Source organism: Macaca fascicularis, chromosome 9, assembly GCF_037993035.2.
Source record: "Macaca fascicularis isolate 582-1 chromosome 9, T2T-MFA8v1.1".
Classification (NCBI taxonomy): domain Eukaryota; kingdom Metazoa; phylum Chordata; class Mammalia; order Primates; family Cercopithecidae; genus Macaca; species Macaca fascicularis.
This window is the reverse complement of record NC_088383.1, coordinates 104,746,526-104,766,160: the sequence shown is the minus strand read 5'-3', so window position 1 is coordinate 104,766,160 and position 19,635 is coordinate 104,746,526. Positions and strand designations below refer to the sequence as shown.

The 19,635-nt window shown below is 41.1% G+C and overlaps 1 protein-coding gene and 1 long non-coding RNA gene across 10 annotated transcripts in view; one reads left to right on the top strand and one right to left on the bottom strand.

Annotated features, from left to right (window-relative positions):
• ENTPD1 (ectonucleoside triphosphate diphosphohydrolase 1) overlaps positions 1 to 19,635 on the bottom strand; it is a 206,512-nt gene that overhangs the window by 51,543 nt on the left and 135,334 nt on the right. For 7 of the 9 annotated variants that reach the window (XM_074002284.1, XM_045362158.2, XM_045362157.2 and 4 more), the window contains 2 exons: positions 4,244 to 4,361; positions 1,568 to 1,718 (listed from right to left, as the gene is read on the bottom strand). In XM_074002284.1, coding sequence (XP_073858385.1) covers positions 1,568 to 1,718; positions 4,244 to 4,361 — 269 coding nt within the window. The remainder of the gene's footprint in view (positions 1 to 1,567; positions 1,719 to 4,243; positions 4,362 to 19,635) is intronic. The other 2 variants (XM_074002287.1, XM_074002286.1) reach the window with 1 other exon arrangement.
• Positions 12,107 to 14,777, top strand: LOC135964914 (uncharacterized). Its single transcript, XR_010577651.2, has 3 exons — positions 12,107 to 12,218; positions 13,011 to 13,124; positions 14,680 to 14,777. It is a non-coding gene; the product is annotated as an uncharacterized lncRNA (long non-coding RNA).

Below are 19,635 nucleotides of genomic sequence, written 5' to 3'. Positions count from 1 at the left end.
TAATTAGGGTTCTAGTAGAAACCAGGTGGCAAATGACCTGGAATAGACATCCAAACTCCTCTGCTGCCAGCCTGGGAAAAATCTTCCCCATATTGTAACTCAGTTCTTGGGTCTGTTTGAGACTTTGAGACCTGAAGAAGGAATCTTCCAGGGTTGTCTTAATGAAGATGGGATGTAATTGCTTCCAAGATCTAGGCTACGCAACACTGGGAGTCTCTGAGCGAGAGGATGCTACCTTCTAGCTGGCGTTAGGCCCCTGTCATCTCTCATCTAAATGGCTTCCACACCTGCTAACTGCCTTCCTTTTATCCCCAGCTTTTCTCCCCTCCAATCTATCTTCTCTACCAGTGTCACGAATTGTGTAGTGTCTTTTAATGGCTTCCTACTCTCTCTAAGATAAACTCCAAACTTCCTAGCATGGCCCATGGGGCACTTTGTGACCTGGACCCTTCCTTTTCAGAATCTCACTCAGAATCCTGGCTCCACCACTTCCCAGGTGTGTGACCATGGGTGAGTTACTTCACATTTGTAAGCCACAGCTTCTGTATCTTGTTAACAATAATTAATTTCATAGAGTTGTTATGACGGTTCAATTAAGTGCTTAGCGCAGTGCTAAGAACATAGGAAGGGCTCAATAAATATGAGCTGCTACTATTATCATCATTATTATTTTACACTACTCACTTATCTTCTATCTAGGCAGGACTACTTACAGTCCTCTGAATATGCGTCTCACACTTCCCTACCTTTGCACATCTGGTAGAACACAAGCTCCATGAAGTCAGAGACTTTGTCCTGTTCACTGTTGTATCCTAAGTACTTAGAACAGTGCCGGACATATAATAGGAGCTGAATAAACATCAGTTACTGAATGCATGCTGTCTGCTCTGCTGATAAAGCCATTCCCCGATCCTCGAACTCATTTTTCATGATTCAGTTCAGGCATCCCTTCCTCTAAGTTTTCCTGACCTCCTCTCACCCTGGGCAGGGCCAAATGTGCTCCCATAGCAGCTCTAAGCACTTCTCTATTAAAACACTGATCACCCTGCATTGGAACTGATTTCCTTGAGGGTTGAGTTTTCATATTCTGGATAAAGCAGGCTTTACATGCTGAATGAATGAACAAGTGAACAAATAATTCACACAGGTATCAAGTGATATAAAGATGTGCTAATTGTGAATATTTATGACATGGGATGTCTATGAGTCTCCTCTTATCCTCTTCCTCCTAGATATTGAATAGCTAAGTCTGTAGCCCCAAACCCCAGAGTATACGGGCCTAGTCTTTCTCTCCCTGTGCCCCATCCCTCTTGAATTCCCCATAGGGAGATGCACAAGGGGGCTTTTTTTTTTTTTTTTTTTTTTTAAACATACATAAAATCCTATCCCTATATATGTTAAGAGTTTGGACATTTTATTCACTTACTGAAATTTCCTTTCTTAGGTATGGACTTGGGTGTGTAGAACTTGGGGTATTAGGGAGTGTGGCCCTCTCCCATAACTTCAGAGGCTCTTTCACTGCCACGCCTAACTCCCAGATACTCTTGGTCCCTACATGCTGCTATACCTGAGCAACCGCATGCCTGCCGTGGCTCCCAGGTAAACAGGTGTCTCTTGGTGCTGGGACCTTGGAATCACTTCCCTAGCTCTTTCCATGCAATCAGTCAGGTAAATGCCTATTTCATTTACTTTCTGAACATATTTTGAGATTCCAGGACCTAGGAAAAGATGTAGAAGATAACAATCTTTTAAAAAAAATTATAAAACATACCTTAACAGTAGTAGATCAAAATATGGTGTTTTGAAAAAAATACAAGAAAACAATTTCCTGATGTACTATACATTAGGTTATTGTACTTAGAGGGTAATTCACTGGACCTAGCCTTGAGAGGATTTAATTTCCAAACTTTAAGTTGGGTCTGGCCAGTGTTCAATAATTCTGCCACTGGATGGCGCAATTTCATATTCAATTGCATAACGTTCTCAGACTTTAATAGGAATCTTATAGATAGCTACTCCATTAGCTGCTTTTTGATATTTCCTCCACAACATTGTAATTAATGACACTAGTTCCTAAAAGACCTAAAGATGACACTTAGAATAAAAATTAAGCAGCAGACAAATTGGCTTTTACTGAAAAGATGAAAGCTGCTACTAACTAGCTATCTGATCCTGGCCAGCACCTTAAAGTTTCTGAGGTGGAGCTGCTTCCTATTACAAGAAAGAGAAACAGAATCTACATCTCCTCGGTGACTTTTCCAGTCTGATATCCTGCCTCCCTAGCAAAACTGTTTTTCCAGTTTGAGAGCAAAACTGACTGTTGCTATGGAGGATTAGAGCCAAGATTCCTTAAGTTTTTTGAAGTTATAACAACGCTTTCATCTCACATTAAGATAAACATCTACACTATCAGTGCTTCATAGCAGAGTAATTGCTTTAAAGATAATTATTTAAATAAGTTATCCAGATCATTCACAGGTTTTCAAACAGCCTAATAACCATGAGAAAATCAGCTCTAAGTTACCAGCTAATTGTTCTGATTCAGAAAATTTGTGTTCAATATTTGATTAACTAGAGAACTCTCTCTTTTGAGAGGGAAAAATCCTGCATTTGTTAGGCCAAACGCTCATGGGTTAAGTCTCAGAAGAAAGATATCTTCTAGATTTTTTTTTTTTTTTTTTTTTTTTTGAGTCGGAGTCTTGCTCTGTTGCCCAGGCTGGAGTGTAGTGGCGCAATCTCGGCTCACTGCTACCTCTGCCTCCCAGGTTCAAGCAATTCTCCTGCCTCAGCCTCCTTAGTAGCTGGGACTACTGGCACGCACCACCATGCCCAGCTAATTTTTTTGTATTTTTAGTAGATACAGGGTTTCACCCTGTTAGCCAGGATGGTCTCCATCTCCTGACCTTCTGATCTGCCCACCTCAGCCTCCCAAAGTGCTGGGATTATAGGCATGAGCCACCATGCCCGGCCCTTAAAATAACTTTTAAAATGGAAGGCAGTGGGTTAAATAAAAGCCAATAAAATGAGGGATTTGGGCTTTAAGAAAGGCTAGAAGTACTGTCTCGGTATTGATGGAGCCAAAGTCTCAGTACTGATGGGCTACTGGGTAGAATGACTTGCTCTCTTGGAAATATCTCCTCTCTACTACTTTCTTGATAAACTATGAAAATTAGTGGATTCCATAGCCTATCAAACTAAAAATCAATTATCTTCTAGGATGTAGGCTATCGGTCTGACTAAAAATAAACAGTGGGTTCCCAGCTCAAAAGGCTAAGAGAGAGAAAAGTCAGAGAGATTGTGGTACAATGGTGCATGGGGGGGGGGTACTGGGTAAAGGGAGTGAAAGCGGAATGTCAACCACTCTAACTTATATTATGACCTTAAAAGAAAAAAATTATTGATATATAATCCAGCAGCTCAGAGTAGCAGGAAGCCTAGAGTGTAATTAGGGAACCTAGATTCTTGTCTCAATTCTGTTGCTACTTTCAAGGCACTAATCCTCCAGGTTTTTGTTTCCTTCTCTGTGAAACAAAATTTAAACGATCTATAAGTTCCTTTTCCCAGCCCTAAGAACCTATAATTTGGTCTTTCCTCCCTAAACAGAGGCTGAAAGCTTTGAAAAATGTCTTCCAAGCTGTAGATCAGGGTATAAAGATTAAGAGAGCAATATCTGAACCAGCCGGATCGGCATCACCTAGGAACTTCTTAGAAATACAAATTCGCAGGCCTCATTCCAGATCTGCTGACTCAGAAACTCTAGGGGATGGGGCCCATCATCTGTGTTTTTGACAAGCTCAAGCAGTTTCAAGTTTGAGAAGCACTGGCTAAGATGTAGACTTGAAGTTAGGCAGAACTTGGTTTGAACCGCAGCCCCATCACTTACTAGCTTGAGTAACAAACAAGTGGTATAACCTCTGTCAACCTCAGTGCCCCATTTTTCAAAAATTAGTATAATAATACATGAAGTAACACATGTTTAGTACTAAGTACATAGCATGCAGAAGTGTTCTGTTGATGGGAGCTACTATTAATTATATTTGTGTGTGTTTATTCTTAGGGTTTGATCATTAAGGACTGATTTCAATATGATTTATGTAACGATAACATAACAGCAGCTGCACTGTGTTCTTCACTTGGCTTCCTATGCTTGGGGCTCCTTTTTCTCTTCTGTTCTACTGGCCATACACCTCTCATGTTCTCATGCCCCACTGTCGGCCTCCCCTTCCCTTGGTCTTCATCTTACCTTTAACCCTGCATTCTTCTACTTGATGCACCACCCCTGTGTCATTCTCCTTTTCTGCTGGCCACTTATAGATGTATAAACTTGTGTGAGAAGAACCCGCATCCAGCACAATCCCATACTGAAAGCAAAACAGACCAAAAACTTATCAGTATCACATCACTCATCTCCATATTAGGCTTGCAAGAGAAAGGACTGGAATTTTCAAAAACATGAGGAGAAAGCATTTGAGAGGAACATTGAGGAGATGGCACTGGAGTCACTCCGATCACAAAATCTACCAGGATACCAACCCTGCTAGAATGGGGCTTTTCATGCTGGTTGCATGTTAGAAATATTCAGACCTTATGCAGAACAGGGCCCAAGAAGCAGTATTGTTTAGAAGCTTCTTAGGTGATTCTCATGTGCAGCCAAGATTCAGAACCACATGCTGAAGTAGCTGAGACACTGTGGAAGGAATAGAAAGCCATTAATCTATAGTCCCCAAATTTGTCTACACATTGGAATCATATGGGAATCACCTGGAAAGCTTCAGTGGCTACTGATGCTTGTGTCCTAGACCCAGATATTGTGATCTAATTGATCTGGTATGTGTCCTGGGCTTTGAAATTTTTATAAGGTCCCACATGATTCTAATGTGCAGGTAAGTCTGGGAACCACTGAGTTACTCCATTGAGTGCCAGTAAGACATAATAAATATCTTCATCTAATTTTAGTTCAATAAATGCAGAGTTTGTTTTAAGGAGAGGTGTAAAACACAGTAAATGCACTCACTTTTAAATTATGAATACAACTGTAAAATTGTATTTAATATATTTTAAAATATATGTACTTAAACTTCATGTTTTTGGCTTTACGAGTAGGGGGAGATGAAAAGAAGAAAAAAGGAGGAAAGAAAGTCAGCAGAGGAGAAGGATAGATGACAGCAGGAGAAAGAACTAGATGATCAGAAGAGAAAGAACAAGTCACCATGTCATATTTCACGAGTGCACTAAATGTACCAGGCAGGTATTGTATGAATCAACCTGTATGAACTATCCAACTAAACTCTCAGAACAGTGCTATAGAGCAGGTACTATTTTTACCCCTTCTATATAGGTGAGAAACTAAAGTATGAAGAGGTTCAGTAATTTCCTCAAGATACACAGCTGATAGGTGACAGAGCCTGGACTTGAATCAAAGTCAGACTCAAGACTTTATATCTAGAAACACAGAAGCAAGGGCTGGGCAATAATTTTCAAATTGGTGCCCCCTTTTAAGGACATGAAATGAGGGGTAGCTACAGTGAAGTGTGCAAATATTAGGCATACACCTCAATAAATTTTTGTATATGTGCACATCCATATAACCACCGCCCAGATCAAGAAACAAAACACATTCTAACCCTCACAAGGCTTCCCGGTGTCCTTCTCAGTCAGTTACCACTGTCTTAACTTCTCCCATCATGTATGAGTTCTGCCTGTTTCTGAACTGCGATGCATGAACTCACATAGTATGCCTCCTTTATGTCTAACTTCTTTCACTTTACATTATGTAAGATGAACTCAAACTGTGTGTATCAGTAGATCATCTTTTCCATCACTGCAGAGTATTTCATTATATGGATATACTATATTTTTATCCATTCAACTGTTGATGGACATTCGGATTATTTCCAGTTTGGGGCTACTGGAAATACAGCCACCAGAAACATTCATGTGCATTTCATTTTGTTGAAATAAGTTCTCATTTCTTTGGGGGTATTTACCCAGGAGTAAACTGCTCAATGTCCATTTTAATAAACTGATAGTCATCTTTGGTTACATCCCTGAGCTTATTCAGGATTAAAAAATGCCATGATTGAGTAATGACATCTGACATGAACTTGGGAGAAGAGCATGATGGCACATGTGCTTTTTAATCTTCCTTAGAGAAGAAACATAGAGGGAAGTAAATGGGGAAGCAAAAGGAAGAGAAACAGGAGACGCTTCTGAAATGTGAGCCAATAACTCTTGTCACATGGCTGCTTATTTAAGCTGCGGACCTCAAAATGTGGTCTGCCACTTTAAAAATGCTTAATTTAGCCGTGTGTGTGTGTGTGTGTGTGTGTGTGTGGTGTGTATATGTGAATCTCCCTACATATATAAGTTAGGTTGTATGAACAGAAGCAGTGGTCTGGAAAGAGGAACAGTAGAAATGACCTTGTTTGGTTCGTGGAGACACCAATGTGTGGGCCCCAGTGAAGACCTGAAAATGTAGGTGGCAACAGGTATATATATCACCTGCTATGAATCTAAGAGACTCCAGGGAGAAAAGAGACAAGAAATAGGTTTAAGAGACCTCCCTGGACCACTGGGAAAAGCTAAAAGTAGAGCCTATTGAGTGTCAAACCCTATTCCATTTCACTAGACCAGGGAGTATCACCGTGCAGACCTTGTGAGGACCCTTGACCTGCCATCACCTCCACAGTGTTCTCTTCCTAGTTACACACAGTGGGGATTCCCTCCAGTAATTAGCATTATGCCTTTAGAAAGAAAAGGGCCTGTAAGCTTTGGGCACAGCAAGGAAGCAAGCTGGACAGACTCCTCTACAGCTAGGCCTGCAGTGAAAGGAATCCAAGAAATGGCTTAGGTGGTGGCCACTGTGGGCAGAGAGGAACACTGACTGAGGTCTGGGGCCACTGGACCCGTGAGAAACCTCCCAGAGTGGAGAAAAAGGCTCAGGAATTACATGGCAGAAAATTCTGTTGTTCCCTAACAGGGCCCCTGATTGCTTCCTGCCAGAAAATGTTCCAACCACAGCAGCATATGACAAACACTGGCAAGGTATAAGCAGCAAGCAGCCTTTATCTGGGATCAGGACATTTTATTCTAACATTGTTGATATGAAAGTCATTCTTCCCATAGAGCCAAAGAACCAGGCTTGCTTTTGTCAGCTTGTTTTCTCTAAGGCCTTACACAGTGAGGTAGTTGAGAAACAAAAGCTTTTACTACTTCACATTTGATAAGTGTTTGAGAAGGGGGTAAAGCATATTTTAATGCAGAAATTGAGGACATTTCATCTTGTGTACACTGTACACTAGCATGCTAACCTGTGCAACTGTGCTAAACATTTTATCTTCTAAAATGGCTTGCAGAATAAAAAACTGGCATTGTTTGCTGCTTGAGAGACAGATAAAGCTTGACTGAAAGTTCAATTTGAGCATTTGGGGAGTTTGCCTTTCTTTGTTACAATGTCCATCAGAGCCCAGGTAGCCACAACGTTTTGTTCTCTTTCCACCACACTAGCATTTTCCAATGCATGTTCCAGAGAGTACGAGGCCTACAAGGGCTTCAGTAAATAAAGCTTCCCAGAAGTTTGGAGAATGTTCATGTTCTCTCTGCCTCCTGGGCTCACAAGCCCATTAGCTAGTGAATGTCTCAAAGTCTAGCAGTGGAGAAACCCAACATTTCTCTGTAGCTCATATTTAAATATTTCCAAAAGTCCCTATGAGTATATCCTTTAAAGAAAACAGCAAGATTTGGGTGGTAAGGAAGAGATCTAACACTCCCTCAGGATTATTTCAATATTATTTTCTATTTTAAGAGTACTAAAAGTTTCTTAAATATCACTCATAAAATGAAGTAAAAAAAAGATGTTTAAGATTCTACCAATTAGATATCACTTTTATTTTTATTTATTTCCTTCCAAGTCTTTTTTGAATGCATAGTATTGCCCAAAGAAATTGTAGAATTAGGAAAAAAAACTATTCTAAACTTCATATAGAACCAAAAAAGAGCCCAAATAGCCAAGGCAATCCTAAGCAAAAAGGATAAAGCCAGAGGCATCACATAACCTAACTTTAAACCACAAAGCTATGATAACTAAAACAGCATGATATTAGTACAGAAATAGATACATAGATCAATGGAACAGAAGAGAGACCCTGAAATAAAGCCACACACTTAAAACTAACTGATCTTTGACAAAGCTGACAAAAATAAACAATGGGAAAAGGACTCCCTATTTAAAAAATTGTGGTGGGAAAATTGGCTAACCATATACAGAAGTATGAAACTAGACCCCTACGTCTAACCATATACAAAAATTAACTCAAGGTGGAATAAACACATAAGTGTAAAACCCTCAAACTATAAAAGTCATAAAAGAAAACATAGGAAATACCCTTCCAGACATTGGCCTCAGTAAAGAATTTATGACTAAGTCCTCAAAAGCAAATGCAGTGAAAACAAAAATTGACAATTGGGACCTAATTAAACTAAAGAGCTTCTGCACAGCAAAAGAAACCAGTGACAGAGTAAACACACAACCTACAGAATGGGAAAAAATATTTTCCAACTGTGTATCCAACAAAGGACTAATATTCAGAATCTATAAGGAACTCAAACAACTCAACAAGAAAAAAATAAATAACCCCATTAAAAAGTGGGCCAAAGACATAAATAAACACTTCTCAAGAGAAGACATACAAGTGACCAATACACTTTTGAAAAAATGTTCATCATCACTGGTCATCAGAGACATGAATGTTAAAACCACAATGAGATACCATTTTGTACCAGTCAGAATGGCTATTAAGAAGTTAGAAAATAACAGATGCTGGCAAGATTGTGCATACAAGGGAATGCTTACACACTGTTGGTGGGAATGCAAATTTATTCAGCCCTGTGAAAAGAAGGTTAGAGATTTCTCAAAGAACTAAAAATAGAATTGCCATTTGACCCAGCAATTCCATTACTAGGTATATACCCAAAGGAAAACAAATTATTCTACCAAAAAGACACTTGCACTTGTAAATTTATCATGGTACTATTCATAATAGCAAAGACATGGAATCAACTCAGGAGTCCATCAATGATGAATTGTATAAAGGAAACATGGTACATATGCACCATGGAATACTATACAGCCATAAAAAAGAATGAAATCATGTCCTTTGCAGCAACATAAATGCAGCTGGAGGCCATTACCCTAGGCGAATTAACACAGGAACAGAAAACCAAATACTGTATATTCTTATAAGTGGAAGCTAAACGTTGGTTACACATGAACACAAAGACGGGAACAATAAACATTGGGGATTCCGAAAGAGGGGAGGTAGGGAGGAGGTCAAAGGTTGAAAAACTACCTATCAGGTTCTATGTTCACTACTTGGGTGACAGGATCATTAGAAGCCCAAACCTCAGCATCATGCAATATACCCATGAAACAAATCTGTGCATGTGCCCCATGAGTCTAAAAATAATTTAAATTTTAAAATTTTTAAAGTTGTATATTATTTTTATACAGTTGTAATTTTACTGTGCATACAATTTTGTTCTAAGCTGGCTTTTGATTATGCACATAATGCATGATCAACCTAGCTCACGAAGATCATAACCGAATGAAGGTCGGTTATGATCTTCATGAGCTAGGTTGCATGAACAGAAGTGGTGGTCCAGAAAGAGGAACAGTAGAAGTGACCTTGCTTGGTTCATAGAAACACCAATGCAGGGGCCTTGGTGAAGACCTGGAAATGTAGGCGCAACAGACCCTAAGCTCACTGAGACTGGAGGCCACATAGAAGTAGGGCAGATCTCTCCTTAGGATGGAAACAATTCTACCTACACAAATGTCATATACTTCCAGTCTTCTGGGTAAGTCTCTTTAGAAGCAGAAAGAAAGAGAAACTAGAGCATCAGTCAGCCTGCTTCCTGGCTCCACAGAAGTAGAATATTTCACCCTCTTCTCATTCAGAAAATGGTGGAACTGGCCTGCTTGCAGTTGCCCATAGGTCTCATGGCTTCTGCTCCAGGGCCTTTACCCAGAAAGCCCTTCATTTGACATCTCAGCCTTCTATGACCTCCTGAGTTTAGATCCTACCCTCCTGATCAGAATGCCTGTATTTTCCCTCTAAAGACAGTACTGGTTACATGGTATAATTTATGCAGCTATTTGATTAATATCTATCTTTCTTATTAGCTTGTAAGCTACATGAGGGCAGGTCTACTTTGTTTACCACAGTATATACAGCATCCATGACAGTATATCCTACTATACATTAGGCACAAAGAAAGAATTCAACAGATAATTATTGAATCAAATGGATAAATGAGGGGGTTGGAACTGGATGGTTCCTAAATTCCTTCCAGCCCTAAAAGAGTTTAATTTTCATTGTCTAATATAAAGTAGTACCATTGGAGTTGTCCTACACCTTCCCCAAAAAGCCCATAAGACAGATGCTATGGTTTGACTGTTTTCCCCTCCAAAACTCATGTGTTGAAAACTTCATCACCAATGCATCAGCATCAGGAGGTGAGCCCTAGTGGGAGGTATTTAGGTATTCAAGCGCTCTGCCCTCTTAAATGGATTAATGCCACAGTTAAATGGGGTTTGGGGAGTGAGTTTGCTATCTCCTACTCTTTTGCCATGTGAGGAACAGCATTCCTCCCTCCAGAGGATGCAGAGTTCAAGGCATCATCTTGGAAGCAGAGACCAGGCCCTTACCAGACACCAAGCCTGCCAGCACCTTGATCTTGGGCTTCATGGCCTCCAGAACTGTGAGAAAATTAATTTCTGTTCTTTATATTGATAAATTACCAAGTTTGTCGCATTCTGTTACAGCCACACAAAACAGACTAAGACATCTGGTAACACAGACAAGTGTGATCATTAACTTCTCATGGTCCCTTCAGACGCAGTGTGTCTTCAAAAACTTTCTTAAAAGTTCCTGTAGCTTTAATGGTAACTTCAGCAGCCTCATCAGTCTGTCTCAGTGAGCTTGGGTTTATATACAAAGCTTGTAATTTTGAGTAAGACTCTAGTACTCTATAAACAAACCAGACAGCAGAGATGCTAGCAGGGCCTATAAACATTTAGAGACCATTTTCTTCCTTTCCTTTTTCTTTAATTAGAGTTACTAGATCTTTAATACAAACCACAGTTCTGTTATTATTTTATTTTTAAATTGCTGTAAAACATACATAACATAAAAGTTACCATGTAACTATTTTTAAGTGCAGGTTTATGGTATTAAGGATATTCACATTGTTGTGCAACCACCATCTATCTGCAGATGTTGCTTTTTAAAACACACATTAAAATCCAATAGAGTAAAAAGAATACAAATATTTTCCAAAAGTATTTGAGGTTGGAAATCAGAGCAAATCTTTCCAAAGTCTCCATAAAAAGATAAAATCACAAATGCTTTAACTAAGAACAGCACTTTTATAAAGCAGATGCATGAAGAAAGGTCATTACCCTTTAACAGAAGTTGGAAATCCTGCAGAGTACTGGTTCAGTGACCATGACACACTAATAGCTAAGGGCCTTCCACAGGACATCTCTTCATTAAAGCAGGTAGTCTCCATTGAGGACCTCTGATGTGCTCATCACTCTGACAATTAAGTCACTTGTATTATTCCATTTAATTCTCACAACCATCTTCTAAGTAGGTACTATTACTATCTTGCTTTTACACAGAAGGGGAGGCATAGAGAGAATTTTTTTGCCCAAAGTCTCAACTAGGAAAGTAGCATATCTGGAATTAAAATCAAAGTGGTCTGGTCCCCAAGCCTGCATTCACAGAAGAGGCAGCGTTTAATGAAGGGTAGTTGTTTGGTATTGGGTCAGTCTGGTGCTTGTGTGACAGAGACTCAGTGTGTGCCAAAATGTGGAATGTTTGTGCTAAAAGGAATATCTGACAATCACTAACTGCCACTGTTCAGTGATGAGTAGACAAGGAAGTGGGGAACCAAGCAGACGTCAAAGCTACCTCCCCACCTAGGTCCACCAGAACAAAGGTGCTTTCCCAGGGGAAGCCTTGGGTACAGCTAATGGCTCTTCAGTTCATTAAGGCTATATTTTGTTTTGTTTTGTTTTGTTTTTTTAAGTTATCATTGTGTCTCACAGGCAGTGGTTCATAGACTTCAGTGGCATGAGAATTCCCCAGGATGCCTGCTAACACATGTAGCTTCTGAGGCCCTGCACTCTGGAGGTTCAAACTGAGAAGTCTCTGAGGGTAAGAGTGGGCAACTAGGATCTCTAGAGAACTCTGAGACAGAGGTCTCTTTCCCACACTGACATTGCCTGGCTACTAGGCTGGTCCTGGGCTCTTCACATACAAGGAGGGAGCAGTTTTATCTGTTCAAGGTGCTTACTCTATTCAGTCAGCAAATTTTTCTGGAGCAACTATCCAAATCAGTTGTGCTGGCTGTAATTTAACATTTATTTTATGATTATTTGATTAATGATTATCTCCCTCATTAGACTATAAGTTCAACAAGGGTATAATAACTTTGCCCATCTTGCTCACTAATATATGCCAGGGCCTACAATAGAGTTGATGTTCAATGACTATTTGTTAAATGGATGAATGGAGTCAATGAATAAATAAAATGCACACAAAGACAAATGAAATCCATTCCCTGTCCTCAATGTGCTTATAACCTTTTAGGTAGCTGGGCAAGTAAACATATCAGAACAATAAAGAGTTCTTGCTGTGTTATGCCACATGTGGCCCAGGCATGAGGCCACCACCTCCCCAGCAGGGCTGAACCCAAACTAGGTCAGGCAGGAAGATGACAAGACTGGATCATCAGCAGGGGTGGGCTGACCTGAAATGGACTACACAAGGGCAAATCAAATGGGGAACAGTGGGAATAAAATAAAGATAACTGTCAATTTGTCACTAAGGCAGGTAAGCTGCAAAAATGATAAGACATGAGTTATCAATCACTGAGTGTCTGCAGCGGGCAGGCCTTCTGCTCTGCACTCACATTTGCATGTACTTTATTTCACTGAATTCTCACAGTAATCTTACAAGAGAAGAATCATCAGCTGCATCATACAAGTGGAGAAACTAAGGCTTAGAGACGTTAACTCCTGTGACCCTAAGAGCAGAGCGAAGATTCAAATCCAAGGCACTGTGAGTCCATGGCCCATGTTGTGTTGTACTCTAGGCAGGCAGAATAATGATCCCTGCAAGAGGACAGGGATAACAAATTAAAGAGGAAGTGAGTACAGGACAGCTGAAAGTCTTTCTATGTATGAAGTTGCACCAAGAGAGGCTTGTGGCCACCACTGTCTTTAAACGGAGGCATTCGGAGTTTTTCTCTCAGCATTTACTGTCCCAAGGTACCTGTTCCATCTTAATTTTAAAAGGTCCTCAAAGGAATTTTGTCACGAAGATCTGGTCAACCCAAGTGTCTTTCACATTATCCCCTCCCCTCACCCCACAGACAATGCCTTAATTCTGGCCTCACCTGCCTTGCCTAGACCATGGCAGGAGCATGCTGACTGGTCTCTCCTCCTCTAATCTGCTCTGCAGCCAAAAAGAATCTTGGGAACACAAATCTCGGCATCATTTCCTTGTATGAAACCCTTCAAAGCAGTGGTCTTCAATAAAAACTACTCATTAGAATCACATGGAAGATTTTAAAACATTATCAGTCCCTGGGCTTTTTTGTTTCATTTTGTTTCGTTTTTTGAGACAGAGTCTCGCTCTGTCGCCCAGGCTGGAGTGCAGTGGTGTGATCTCGGCTCACTGCAACCTCTGCCTCCTAGGTTCAAGTGATTCTCCTGCCTCAGCCTCCTGAGTAGCTGGGATTACAGGCACCTGACAACACGCCCGGCTAATTTTTGTATTTTTACTAAAGACATGGGTTTCACCATATTGGCCAGGCTGGTCTTGAACTCCTGACCTCAAGTGATTTGCCCGCCTCAGCCTCCCAAAGTGCTGGGATTACAGGCATGGGCCACCGCGCCCAGTGATCTACAATATTTTGAATAATTTTTATTTAACTTTAACCTCCAAAGATGGTTTAATTGACCTGAGATGGGGCCCAGCCATATTTTTGAAAAGCTCCCCAGGTGTTTCTAATATGGATCCAAGCTTGAACACCACTGCAGTTTAATGGATGAGATGCCCACTTTTAAGCCAGAAATACTAAGTTCAGACTTGGACCTCCTCTTCCACCACTCCTTCCTGCCCCCATATTCAACAATCTAACCATACTGAGCTGCTGATCCCTAATGCTAACTAACCCACCCTTGTGATAACTCAATCCATTTATCCATGAATGGATTAATCCATTCATAAGGTCAGAGCCCTCATGATCCACCACCTCTTAAAGGCCCTGCCTCTTAATACTATTATACTGGGGATTAAGTTTCAACATGAGTTTTGGAGGGATCAAACATTCAAGCCATAGTACTCAAGACTCAGCTCCAAGGCTACCTTCTCTGTGAAGTCTCCATGTAATCAGGCACAACTAGCGGCTTCTTTCTCTGGGCTTCCACAGCACTGTCTCTGTATGAATATATCTCTATTGTATTAAAATTATGTGTACAAAGAACCCTCACCTCCACAAAAAGCAGGAGGTGCAATGATACTTCAGATACTTCCTGTGGCCATTTTACATCTTGGCCAACTTTTTACTCCAGCCCCAGCAGTATCTCCTTATCTCTCTATTTTTGCCCAGGAGCTTCTCTCCTGCTGCCTAGGTTGTCACCTGTGGTACCCACATGGCCCCTCTGACACACGTGCAAACCTGGAAGTGACAGGGACTCAACACCGGATGGGAGCAACCCTTGACCAACAGGTGATGAGAACCAGGGGATAAATGCCCAGGGCAGACAATTCTAAAGTTCACTCTCCACAGCTCTTCAGAGGGTCCCTGGGAGGATCAAGCCTCAGTTGCCCAACATGGTAATTTGCTCCTCTCTTTCCCTTCTTCCTTGTTTCCTTGGAATCACTTCCCAAAATAAACATCCTGCATGCAATTTCTGTTAATAGGATGTGTTGTTTGGAAAAACTCATTAAGACAAATGAAAAGAACATTAGTCTTTGGATCAGAAAACTGAATTCTAGTTTTAGCTCCCCCTCTGCCTTGGGTAAGAGAACATCTAAGGCTTTGATTTTGTTATCTATAAAATGGGGATGGCCATTACTGGGTATATAGCCAAAGGATTATAAATCATGCTGCTATAAAGACACATGCACACGTATGTTTATTGCGGCACTATTCACAATAGCAAAGACTTGGAACCAACCCAAATGTCCATCAATGATAGACTGGATTAAGAAAATGTGGCACATTTACAACATGGAATACTATGCAGTCATAAAATAGAGGAGTTCATGTCCTTTGTAGGGACATGGATAAAGCTGGAAACCATCATTCTGAGCAAACTACCGCAAGGACAGAAAACCAAACACCGCATGTTCTCACTCATAGGTGGCAACTGAACAATGAGAACACTTGGACACAGGGTAGGGAACACCACACACCGGGGCCTGTGGTGGGGTCGGGAGAGGAGGGAGGGATAGCATTAGGAGATACACCTAATGTAAATGACGAGTTAATGGGTGCAGCACACCAACATGGCACATGTATACATATGCAACAAACCTGCACATTGTGCACATGTACCCTATAACCTAAAATATAATTTATAAATAAATAAATAAATAATGAAACGGGGATGGCTGGGCACCGTGGCTCACGCCTGTAATCCCAGCACTTCGGGAGGCCGAGGCGGGCGGATCAACTGAGGTCAGGAATTCAAGACCAGCCTGACCAACATGGAGAAACCCCGTCTCTACTAAAAATACAAAAATTAGCCGAGCATAGTGGCACACGCCTATAATCCTAGCTACTCGGGAGGCTGAGGTAGGAGAATCGCTTGAACCCAGGAGGCAGAGATTGTGGTGAGCCGAGATCGCACCACTGAGCTCCAGCCTGGGCAACAAGAGCAAAACTCCGTCTCAAAAAAAAAACAAAAGGGAGATAACCTTCCATTCTTCACAGCATTCATGGGAAGAAAAAATGGAAATGCATGTGGAAATGATTTATAACTGCAAAGCACTAAATAATATTATCATTATGTTTTAGGAGGAATTCCTTCCCTATTCACCCTTTAAATCAGTGATCCCCAACCTTTATGGCACCAGGGACCAGTTTCTCAGAGGACAATTTTTCCACAGACCCAGAGGTGGAGAGAAGGGGGCAATGGTTTCGGGATGATTCAAGTGCATTACACTTATTGTGCACTTTATTTCTATTTTTATTACATTGTAACATATAATGAAATAATTATACAACTCACCATAATGTAGAATCAATAGGATCCCTGAGCTTGTTTTCCTGCAACTAGACAGTCCCATATGGGGTTGATGGGAGACAGTGACAGATCATCCGGCATTAGATTCTCACAAGGAGCACGCAATCCCGATCCTACATACGTGCAGTTTACAATAGGGTTTGCGGTCCTATGAGAATCTAATGCTGCCACTGATCTGACAGGAGATGGAGCTCAGACAGTAAAGTAGGAGATGGGGAGCAACTGTAAATACAGATGAAGCTTTGCTTGCTCACCTGCTGCTTACCTCCTGCTGTACTGGTCCATGGCCTGGGGGTTGGGGACCCCTACTTTAAATGATAGAGATTCTCAGGACTTGGACCTTGACTCTCTTCTCATTTTATAACCCCTTCCTAGATGACCTCATCCATTTCTAAGACTTCAGTCAATCAATGCCATCAGAGACATAGCTTTAATCTAGGCCTGTGCTATCTAACCAGGGTAACAAATAGCTGGCAATTGAGCACTTGAAATGTGACTAGTTGGAATTGAGATACACCATAAGTTAAAATTTGAAGATAGTATGAAAAAAGAATGTATCTCATTAACAATTTTTTTTTGGCTGGGCATGGTGGTGACTCACGCCTGTAATCCCAACACTCTGGGAGGCCGAGGTGGACGGATCAAGAGGTCAAGAGATCGAGATCATCCTGGCCAACATGGTGAAACCCCCATCTCTACTAAATACAAAAATTAACTGGGTGTTGTGGCATGCGCCTGTAGTCCCAGCTACTCAGGAGGCTGAGGCAGGAGAATTGCTTGAACCTGGGAGGCGGAAGTTGTTGTAAGCCGAGATCGCACCACTGCACTTCAGCCTGGGCTACAGAGTGAAACTCCTCTGTCTCAAAAAACAAACAAACAAACAAAAAAACATTTTTTTTTTTTTTTTTTGAGACAGAGTCTTGCTGTGTCACCCAGGCTGGACTGTAGTGGCGTGATCTAGGCTCACTGCAACCTTTGCCTCCCAGGTTCAAGTGATTCTCCTGCCTCAGCCTCCCAAGTAGCTGGGACTACAGGTGCCCACCACCACGCCCAGCTAATGTTTTTTGTATTTTTAGTAGAGACAGGATTTCACTATGTTGGCCAGGCTGGTCTTGAACTCCTGACTTGGTGATCCACCCGCCTCAGCCTCCCAAAGTGCTGGGATTACAAGCGTGAGCCAACACACCCAGCCAACAATTCTTTATTTTGATGAAATGTTGAAATAATATTTTGGATACATTAGGCTACATAAAATATATTATTAAAATTACTTTCACCTCTTTTATTCTACTTTCTAAAATGTGGCTCTTTGAAAATTTAAAATTTGGCTTGTTTTATATTTTTGTTGAGCACGGCAGTAGACATTTGCTCAGAAAAGAAAGGTCCAAATCTGATTATCCAACTGCTTTCTTGACATTTCCCATTGGCTTTCCAATATTCAAAACAATTCTTCAAAAATTATACCCAAAGCCTCCCCGTCCTTCCAAATTTTTCTTGTGGCCTCCTCCTGGTATCCTCCTACATCTCACCCCCCTCTAATTCATTGAAATCAGAGTGATCTTTGCAAAAACAAATCTGATCATACCACTAGCTTCCCACTACTCTTAGGATTAAAACTGAAATCCTCAACCTGTCTTGCAGGGCCTGCACCACCTACCTCCCCATCTTTATATAACACGTGGCCCACTCCTGCTCTCCAACTAGTTCCTAGGAGATACCCAACTCCTTCCTGTTTCAGGACTCTTGCATCCGCTTTCCTTCTGCCTTGAATACTTTTTTTGTTGTTGTTGTTGTTGTTTTGAGATGGAGTCTAACTCTGTAGCCCAAGCTAGAGTGCAGTAGCGTGATCTTGGCTCACTGCAACCTCCGCCTCTGGGGCTCAAGCGATTCTCGTGCCTCAGCCTCCCAACTAGCTGGGATGACAAGTACGTGCCACCACACCCAGCTAATTTTTTGTATTTTAGTAGAGATGGGGTTTCACCATGTTGCCCAGGATGGTCTCAAACTCCTGAGCTCAGGCAATCTGCCAACCTTGGCCTGCCAAACTGCTGGGATTACAGGCGTGAGCCACTGCGCTCGGCCCTGCCTGGACTACCCTTTACCTATGTCTTTCCCAGCTAACTTCTAATCATTTCTCAGATATCATTCTAATATCATTTTTTCAGGGGAGACTTGCCTGATCCCAAAACTTTCATTTGGTGGCAATTTATCACAATTACAATTAATAATTTGTGTTATTAAATACGTTTGCGTCCCCAGATGGTAAGCTCAGTCACATCTATATACTGGCTTTCTTTATTGTGTAGCCCAGTGCCTAACACAGACAATGAATATTTTTTATTTTACTTTTTTTGAGACAGACTCTTATTCTGTCAGCCAGGCTGGGGTGTAATAAATAATTGTCAATGCATAAATTTATAAAAAATGAATGAAGAACTGCTGAATTAGGTATGGTCAGAAAGTCATGTCATTGTGTGTTCTTAAAACACATGTATCGGCCAGGCACGGGGGCTCACGCCTGTAATCCCAGCACTTTGGGAGGCTGAGGCGGGTGGATCACAAGGTCAGGAGGTCAAGACCATCCTGGTTAACACGGTGAAACCCCATCTCTACTAAAAATGCAAAAACTTAGCCGAGCATGGTAGCAGGTACCTGTAGTCCCAGTACACGGGAGGCTGAGGCAGGAGAATGGCGTGAACCCGGGAGGCGGAGCTTGCAGTGAACTGAGATTGTGTCACTGCACTCGAGCCTGGGCAACAGAGTGAGACTCCGTCTCAAAAACAACAACAACAACAACAACAACAACAACAACAAAAACTCAAACAAAAAGCAAACAAACAAAAAAAACACATGTATCAGTACAAATATCCAAATAAGTGTTATCTTTTAAATGGTCATTTTTGGAAGCAAATATATTTATTTCAATAAACTACTCAAACCAGTTTAGTAGCCCATGATATTTGGGATGATCTTGGTACTAGTGTACAAACCATGCAAGAAAAAAAGTTTTTTTGTTTCTTATTCTAGATTTTATAAAATGTTTTATCATACACCTTATTCATTAAACTTGGTTTTGAACGACTTCAGAGTTATCATTCAAGAGTATGCTTTAAAGTGACAATGCCTAGTAGAACTTTCTACAGCAATGGAAATATTCTATATCTGTATTGTCCAATACAGTAGCCACCAGCTATGTGTGGCTATTGAGCACTTGAAATGTGGCTAGTGCAACACAGGGACAGAATTTTTTATTTTATATAATTTTAATTGACTTAAGTGTAAAGAGCTGAATGTGGCTAGTGGCTATCAAATTG